Raw genomic sequence first — 10,546 nt, 5'->3', positions numbered from 1 at the left:
TACTGGACCAGCATCTGTATACTACATAAGAACTGCACCAACATCTGTATACTACATAAGTACTGGACCAACATCTGTATACTACATAAGTACTGGACCAACATCTGTATATGACATAAGTACTGGACCAAATGCTGTATACTACATAAGTACTGTACCAGCATCTGTAAACAACATAAAAACTGGAACAAAAGCTGTATACTACATTAATACTGGACCAAATGCTGTATACTACATAAGTACAGGACCAGCATCTGTAAACGACATAAGTACTGTACCAAAAACTGTATACTACATAAGTACTGGACCAGCATCTGTAAACGACACAAGTACTGGACCAAAAGCTGTATACTACATAAATACTGGACCAAAAGCTGTATGCTACATAAATACTGGACCAACATCTACATATGACATAAGTACTGGACCAACATCTGAATACGACATAAGTACTGGACCAACATCTGAATACTACATAATTACTGGACCTACATCTGTATATGACATAAGTGCTGTACCACCATATATATACTACATAAGTACTGGACCAACATCTGTATAAGACACAAGGACTTGACCAATATTTGTATACGACATCAGTACTTGACCAACATCTGTATACTACATAAGTACTGGACCAACATCTGTATACTAAATAAGTACAGGACCAACATCTGTAAATGACATAAGTACTGGACCAACATCTGTATAGTACATAAGTACTGGACCAAAATCTACATATGACATAAGTACTGGACCAACATCTGTATAGTACATAAGTACTGGACCAAAATCTACATATGACATAAGTACTGGACCAACATCTGTATACGACATAAGTACTAGACCAAATGCTGTATACTACATAAGTACTGGACCAGCATCTGTAAATGACATAAGTACTGGACCAAATGCTGTATACTACATAAGGACTGCACCAGCATCTGTATACGACATAAGGACTGGACCAACATTTGTATACGACATAAGTACTAGACCAGATGCTGTATACTACATAAGTACTGGACCAACATCGGTATACGACATAAGTACTAGACCAAATGCTGTATACTACATAAGTACTGGACCAGCATCTGTAAATGACATAAGGACTGGACCAACATCTGTATACGACATAAGCACTAGACCACATGCTGTATACCACATAAGTACTGGACCAAAAGCTGTATACTACATAAGTACTGGACCAAATGCTGTATACTACATAAGTACAGGACCAGCATCTGTAAACGAAAAAAGTACTGGACCAAATGCTGTATACTACATAAGTACTGGACCAGCATCTGTAAATGACATAAAAACTGGACCAAAAGCTGTATACTACATAAATACTGGACCAACATCTGTATATGACATAAGTGCTGTACCACCATATATATACTACATAAGTACTGGACCAACATCTGTATAAGACATAAGGACTTGACCAATATTTGTATACGACATCAGTACTTGACCAACATCTGTATACTACATAAGTACTGGACCAACATCTGTATACTAAATAAGTACAGGACCAACATCTGTATACAACATAAGTACTAAACCAAATGCTGTATACTACATAAGTACTGTACCAGCATCTGTAAATGACATAAGTACTGGACCAACATCTGTATAGTACATAAGTACTGGACCAACATCTACATATGACATAAGTACTGGACCACCATCTGTATACTACATAAGTACTGGACCAACATCTGTATACTACATAAGTACTGGACCAACATCTGTATACTACACAAGTACTGTACCAACATCTGTATACTACATAAGTACTGGACCACCATCTGTATATGACATAAGTACTGAACCAAATGCTGTATTCTACATAAGTACTGGACCAACATCTGTATACTACATAAGTACTGGACCACCATCTGTACACTACATAAGTACTGGACCACCATCTGTACACTACATAAGTACTGGACCACCATCTGTACACTACATAAGTACTGGACTAAATGTTGTACACTACATATTAATTTCTGTGAATTGATTACTGACAAGAAATTTACAGCAGTGTTTCTTGTTGATACTGTTTCCATAATGAATATTAAACTAATATAACCAAATTATTGTCTAAAATTAGATATTATTGTAGAATTATTACTTCATTTGATATAAAATATATTTGGTAAAAGTAATAAGTTGAATTCAAAACAAATGTATTCTAAAGAATAAATAACAGGACCAAATAAAACTTTTTTCAATGTATAAACATGATAAATAACCATCACTAAACAATAGGTTACTAAGACTACAAACAATAGATTTCTAGACTGGTATAAAACAACAAAGAGCAATCTTCTAGAATATGGTAGAACACTACAAACAGCAATATTGTAGAATATGGTAGAACACTACCAACAACAATCTTCTAAGGTATGGTAGAACACTACAAACAACAATCTTATAGGATATGGTAGAACACTATAACAGCAATCTTCTAGGCTATACTAGAACACTACAAACAACAATCTTATAGGATATGGTAGAACATTATAACAGCAATCTTCTAGGATATACTAGAACACTACAAACAACATTCTTCTAAAATATGGTAGAACACTATAACAGCCATCTTCTAGGATATGGTAGAACACTACAAACAACAATCTTCTAGGATATGGTAGAACACTACAAACAACAATTTTCTAGGATATGGTAGAACACTACAAACAACAATCTTCTAGGATATGGTAGAACACTATAAACAACAATCTTCTAGGATATGGTAGAACACTACAAACAACAATCTTCTAGGATATGGTGGAACACTACAAACAACAATCTTCTAGGATATACTAGAACACTATAAACAACATCCTTCTGGGATATGGTGGAACACTACAAACAACAATCTTCTAGGATATACTAGAACACTACAAACAGCAATCTTATAGGATATGGTAGAACGCTATAAACAACAATCTTCTAGGATATGGTAGAACACTATAACAGCAATCTTCTAGGATATGGTAGAACAATACAAACAGTAATCTTCTAGGATATACTAGAACACTACAAACAACAATCTTCTAGGTTATGGTAGAACACTACAAACAACAATTTTCTAGGATATGGTAGAACACTACAAACAACAATCTTCTAGGATACGGTAGAACACTATAAACAACAATCTTCTAGGATATGGTAGAACACTACAAACAACAATCTTCTAGGATATGGTGGAACACTACAAACAACAATCTTCTAGGATATACTAGAACACTATAAACAACATCCTTCTAGGATATGGTAGAACACTACAAACAGCAATCTTCTAGGATATGGTAGAACACTATAAACAACAATCTTCTAGGATATGGTAGAACACTACAAACAACAATCTTATAAGATATGGTAGAACGCTATAAACAACAATCTTCTAGGATATGGTAGAACATTATAAACAACAATCTTCTAGGCTATACTAGAACACAACAAACAGCAATCTTCTAGGATACGATAGAACACTACAAACAGCAATCTTCTAGGATACGATAGAACACTACAAACATCAATCTTCAGGGATATGGTAGAACACTACAAACAACAATCTTCTAGGATATGGTAGAACAATACAAACAGTAATCTTCTAGGATATGGTAGAACACTATAAACAACATCCTTCTAGGATATGGTGGAACACTACAAACAACAATCTTCTAGGATATAGTAGAACACTACAAACAACAATCTTCTAGGATATAGTAGAACACTAAAAACAGCAATCTTCTAGGTTATGGTAGAACACTACAAACAGCAATCTTCTAGGATACGATAGAACACTACAAACAGCAATCTTCAGGGATATGGTAGAATACTACAAACAACATCCTTCTAGGATATAGTAGAACACTACAAACAGCAATCTTCTAGGATATGGTAGAACACTACAAACAACAATCTTCTAGGATATGTTAGAACACTACAAACAGCAATCTTCTGGGATACGATAGAACACTACAAACAGCAATCTTCAGGGATATGGTAGAATACTACAAACAACATCCTTCTAGGATATAGTAGAACACTAAAAACAGCAATCTTCTAGGATATAGTAGAACACTACAAACAGCAATCTTCTAGGATATAGTAGAACACTATAACAGCAATCTTCTAGGATATGGTAGAACACTACAAACAACAATCTTCTAGGATATGGTAGAACACTACAAACAGCAATCTTCTAGGATACGATAGAACACTACAAACAGCAATCTTCAGGGATATGGTAGAATACTACAAACAACATCCTTCTAGGATATAGTAGAACACTAAAAACAGCAATCTTCTGGGATATAGTAGAACACTACAAACAGCAATCTTCTAGGATATAGTAGAACACTATAACAGCAATCTTTTAGGATATAGTAGAACACTAAAAACAACAATCTTCTAGGATATAGTAGAACACTACAAACAGCAATCTTCTAGGATATGGTAGAATACAATAAACAACATCCTTCTAGGATATGTTAGAACACTATAACAGCAATCTTCAGGGATATGGTAGAACACTACAAACAGCAATCTTCAGGGATATGGTAGAATACTACAAACAACAATCTTCAGGGATATGGTAGAACACTAAAAACAACATCCTTCTAGGATATGGTAGAACACTACAAACAACAATCTTCTAGGATATACTAGAACACTACAAACAACAATCTTATAGGATATAGTAGAACACTACAAACAGCAACCTTCTAGAATACGATAGAATACTACAAACAGCAATCTTCTAGGTTATGGTAGAACACTACAAACAGCAATCTTCTAGGTTATGGTAAAACACCAGAAACAGCAATCTTCTAGGATATAGTAGAACACTACAGCATCCTTCTAGCTTTTTTCTAAGATATGTTATATGGATGTAAAACAAAGCTTTCCTTTTAAGATAGGGTATAACAACTGAAAATAATGCTATCTTCTTGTTTAGGGTATGAAGACAAAGAAGTAGCATTCTTCTTTGATAATTTAGAGAAATACAAACAAACACCATCTTCTTATGAAATGCCATAAGGATTGCAAGTGAAAGTCCTAGGTAAGTAACAAGAAGTAAAACCAAATTATTTCAAAAGATTCTTCTAGGATAAAGTACATTTACTACAAAAAATACAATCCTCGGGCAGAAAGGAATATGAATCACAAACATCACATACAATATATTATATTATATTATATTATAAAATACAAGCTAAATACCTTTCAACTAATGGGAATTTTTAAACTTAATTAAAACAATGCAAGTTTAACAGCAATTATATATATTTCAAAGTAATAACTTGAACATAAACTTCACCTCAAAATTTTAAAATTATAACAAAGCTTCTTCATAAAAAACATTTGCAGTTTGCTTTTCATCTACCAACAAATAAAGATTTTGAGGTGATCCCACCCTACATCTCACTGACCATGATAAAAGTAATGTTACGTCTCTGGTCGTTAGTTAATCACTCGTAAAAATTCTTTCCGAAGAACTTCAGCGATGCAAGTCCTTTCCCAAATAAAACCAGTTTATTCTTTTTCAATTCAACCTCGCAATACACTTAATTTCCACAGTCACTTTAACTTAACAAACGCTATAATTCTCAACGAATGATTCACGCACTTTACTTACTACCGTGCTTGACTCGATTGTCGGTCTATATCTTCAATCTCTCTGTCTGCTATTCAAATTGTTGCCGTCACTTTATTTGCCGGGTTATATACTATAAGAGCGCCATTCTAGCAACTGCTAGGATGTCCGACAAGTTCCTCGATCTTTCTAGGTACTCATTACGTGTTACCAGCATCACGTGACCTCCACTGTCATAACAGTAAGGTTGTTTGAGAAACAATCCAGCAACTGTCATTCTTTGACTTTGAATCCCTTTAGAATATTTAACATTGTCTAAACATCAACCTTCCAAGATTGTTTGAGACTGACTCAATAGGTTGGGAGTAATTAACTAACAGGCTTTACAAAATAGAAATAGGGTTTAAGGTCAGTTTGACCTTCTTAGGACATTCATCATAGTTCATGGTGTTTACTTACAAATTTTGGCTAGATTGGCCCAGTAGGCTCAGAAGAGTTAGGGTGCATGCAAACACACATTTTGTCTTGATATACATAGATAATAAATACAAATAATAAAGAGCCTTCTATGAGAAGGTATGAGAATTATAAATAGGTAATGTCTTTCCAAATTAATGAATAAGAACTACAAATAAACCAGTTTTCTTGGACAGAATATTAAAACTAAAAACAAATCCAAACATTATGAGACATGTAAATCAAATAAATAAAAGAGCCTTCTGTGACAGGCTCTGAAACTACAAAGAAACAAAAACTTCATGATATACAAGTAAAAAAATACAACAAAAACAAGCCTTCAGTGACAGAGTATTTTCATAAGCTTTACTTTTAATGTCATATTTTAAAAGTTAACTAGAGAGAGTTATGGGTCTTAATGATGATGTTGAAATATAATAGGCCTAGAACACCTCGAAAATTCTAAGGATATGAAGAAGGATGTTCTAGAACACTTAAAGCTAAATCATTAAATGAGATAGTTGTGAAGTTGTATAGTTTTGTTTACATGATAGAGTTCAATTAGTCAGTGGGTTTTTATGTAGGATTTGGTTCTGTGTTAACTATCATGCTTGCTGAGTTATTTTATACAAGTAAGTTGATTTTACGTTAATCCTAGTATTGTTAGAGGTTTGAACATCACTGGTAATGTAGGCCTACAACAACTTAAGATAATGTGCAAGTGTTCAAGCAAGTAAAAGCATTAAAGGACAGAGAAAATAAAGTAATTTGTTCTCATCACATGGACAGAAAATTTAATTATTTCCACCAGATAATATAAAAAGAACACAAACAATGTTAGAACAGTATAATGCTTACAAATATATAATTCCTTATAGTTTATGGTACAAGAACTGCAAACAAAAAAATGATATAAAATAAACAAAGACAAACAGTAATAGAAATACAAATTACATCCTTCAATAACATATTATGTCAAAAGATTGAAAATTAATTCTAGTTTCATGGAAAGGGATAAACAAATTGCACCACACAAATGAAAAGTTTTACCTAAGCCATATTTCTAGCAGTATATAAATAAGTAATTCTAAAAAAATAACTTCTTAAGCTGTTACATTTTGTATATTGTGGAACATTGCTTCAAAATTTCAACTAATACTTTATGAAGAAAATTTAGTGATTACAAAAAAAAAGCTTAATCTTTAGCTGAAATCTCCATTATTATTGTAATGGTTTTCTACTTTAGATGGGTCCTTTTTTGATTATTCAGTAAATATAATGCAAAATCCAATCCACTTAAAAAATCACACTTACTAACTAATCAACTGACTGACTAACCAACAAAATGACGTTTTTAATTATTTTTTCATAAGTCTCAAATAATTTAGAGACAAAATTCAAATCTAACACTCAGAAACTTTCTAGGTATCTCACATCATCATTATGCAATGCCAAAATTCCCTCTAGAAAATAATATAAAACATTTCAACTTAAAACATACTTCAGAACAATGTTTTTATGTATTTTAATCCAAACAAATATTTTAAAATTACCTCAAGATGTTCTTTCTTCAATTCCCTAATGTTATGGCACACCTGAATATGTAATTCAAGTTGCTGTTTTTCCAGCTTCAACTTTTCTTTTTCTTGGATGATAAAGTCTTCTACAGTTATCATTGTTCTTTAGCATCCCAATATACAACTGAAAGAAGTTAGTCTGCTTTGGCATTCTTTACCAATGATGACCTTAGCTATAATAAATACAACATTTAGAAACAGATACATTATAAACTGCATCATATTGTTATTGTTGTATCTTTTGTTTAAATACAATTTTCATAACTGTGTAATGGGAAAGGTGCAAGGACTTACACATAAAATGTTTTTTTACATCTCACACACAGAACAGGTTTCACTCAGTGATGTAAAGTGGATTCAAGGACTTGCACATAAAATGTTGTTACAGCTCATACACAGAACAGATTTCACTCAGTGATGTAAAGTGGATTCAAGGACTTACACATAAAATGTGTTGTTACATCTCACATACAAAACAGGTTTCACTCAGTGATGTAAAGTGGATTCAGGGACTTACACATAAAATGTTGTTACATCTCACACACACAGAACAGGTTTCACTCAATGATGTAAAGTGGATACAAGGACTTACACATAAAATGTTTTGTTACATTTCACACACAGAACAGATTGCACTCAGTGATGTAGAGTGAATACGAAGACTTACACATAAAATGTTGTTACATCTCACACACACAACAGATTTCACTCGGTGATGTAGAGTGGATAGGAGGACTTACAAATAAAATGTTTTGTTACATCTCACACACAGAACAGATTTCACTCAGTGATGTAGAGTGGATATTAGGACTTACACATAAAAAGTTGTTACATCTCACACAGAGAACAGATTGCACTCAGTGATGTAGAGTGGATTCAAGGACTTACACATAAACTGTTTGTTACATTTCACACACAGAACAGATTTCACTCAGTGATGTAAAGTGGATATAAGAACTTACACATAAAAAGTTGTTACATCTCACACAGAGAACAGATTGCACTCAGTGATGTAGAGTGGATTCAAGGACTTACACATAAACTGTTTGTTACATTTCACACACAGAACAGATTTCACTCAGTGATGTAAAGTGGATTCAAGGACTTACACATAAAATGTTGTTACATCTCACACACAGAACAGATTGCACTCAGTGATGTAGAATAGATACAAGGACTTACCCATAAAATGTTTTGTTACATCTCACAAACAGAAAAGGTTTCATTCAGTGATGTAAAGTTGATACAAGGATTTACATATAAAATGTTGTTACATCTCACACAGAACAGATTTCACTTAGTGATGTAGAGTAGATACAAGGACTTACACATAAAATGTTTTGTTACATCTCACACAGAACAGGTTTCACTCAGTGATTTAAAGTGGATACAAGGTCTTACACATAAAATGTTTTGTTACATCTCACACACAGAAAAGGTTTCACTCAGTGATGTAAAGTTGATACAAGGACTTACATATAAAATGTTTTGTTACATCTCACAAACAGAACAGATTTCACTCTTGATTGTCTTGATAAAACTACTTTGATAGCTGCAAACTTCTGGAACAGTATGGTGATGGGTGTGTGTTGTTAATACATTAGTTTTCAATCAGTTAAAAACGTTTCTTGATATATACAAGTAAAACCACATTCAATTTGGATTGAAGGTCTTGGTTGGTTCAAGAAAAAGAAAGTGACATCAATGCGCTGCAATATATTTTATACCTTGATTGTTTTTATGATTGAACTTTACAGCAGCTTTAATTACTTCGTTTCTTAAATTTCAAAAGCTAGCAAATTAAGCTGATACACTGAAATATATTATTACTACTCAATACCATTAGAACTACTTTACTAGTTAGTAGTACCAATTTTTGTTAGCAGTATTACACTATTTAATAATAATAGTATCAGTATCATATCAGTCTTACCACTGTTGGTATTAAGCAGTACTGACTACTATTATGAATATTACTAACAGTAATAGTAATACTACTTACTAATACTAGTACTACTACTAGTAAGTAGTAATACTAATAGAAAACTGATAATTATTTTTGTCATTTTAACTTTCATAGCGATATTTTTTCAGACAATTTATCACTTCTAAAATTTATAGCACATAAACTGTAAATAAGTGCAATATCTGTTTTAGCTACATACTTTAAATTCTTGTTACTACTATTATACTGTCTGGAAATGAAACTTTTTTAATTTCACATTTTCTGATACACCATCACAAATAAATTTATAAATATCGTTTGGTGTAAGTGCTGCCATCTGGTGTTTTGTAATATTGAATTAATTAAAATTTAGTATCATGAATAGCCTCACAATAGAATTTTAAAATTAAAAATGCCATGTTTCAGCCATAGTAGAGGGCCATCTTCAGGCAATGTATGATTAACAATTATAATTTAGAGTAACAATTATTCTTGGCAGTTCACATGTTTAATTATGAATAGTTAACATAGGTGACAATAAATTGTTTACAAAAACTTAAAATAATGTTTTGGATTATATTTTCAATGTTTTAATTCAAATATTTGCTAAATGGTGCATGACGTTAAGATCAAGTAAATTTGTGGGAGTAGGCCTACAACATTCTAGATGATGACACAAAAATTTAAATATTGCAAGAATCTAGAAACAAGGCTAAAGTAAAAGTACTAGAATCAGTGTTTTGCTTTTAGCGAATTATGAATAGTGAATGGGTATCGGGTAATCTGTTTTTTTTTAAGAGTGCAATTTCAGTGAAGTATTTGTATTGTTACGTCTGTCTCCGTTTGTTAATTAACTTTCCGTAACTTCGTTCCGACGAAACTTTAGCGACACAAGTTCTTTACTTAATAAAACTGGTTTATTCTTTCCGAATACAACTTTACCGATACACT

General features: G+C 32.5%; 1 protein-coding gene across 1 annotated transcript in view; it reads right to left on the bottom strand.

Moving 5' to 3' along the window:
* Nucleotides 1-9,500, bottom strand: part of LOC106474393 (centrosome and spindle pole-associated protein 1-like) — a gene marked incomplete at its 3' end in the record, with an annotated part of 37,577 nt that extends 28,077 nt beyond the window's left edge. The window contains exons 1-2 of the mRNA XM_022402697.1: nucleotides 9,127-9,500; nucleotides 7,627-7,823 (exon numbers count right to left, since the gene is read on the bottom strand). Coding sequence (XP_022258405.1) covers nucleotides 7,627-7,749 — 123 coding nt within the window. The remainder of the gene's footprint in view (nucleotides 1-7,626; nucleotides 7,824-9,126) is intronic.
* Between the last annotated feature and the right edge of the window lie 1,046 nt (nucleotides 9,501-10,546).

Source organism: Limulus polyphemus, unplaced genomic scaffold, assembly GCF_000517525.1.
Source record: "Limulus polyphemus unplaced genomic scaffold, Limulus_polyphemus-2.1.2 Scaffold7163, whole genome shotgun sequence".
Taxonomy (NCBI): domain Eukaryota; kingdom Metazoa; phylum Arthropoda; class Merostomata; order Xiphosura; family Limulidae; genus Limulus; species Limulus polyphemus.
This window is presented reverse-complemented; position numbering and strand designations above follow the sequence as displayed.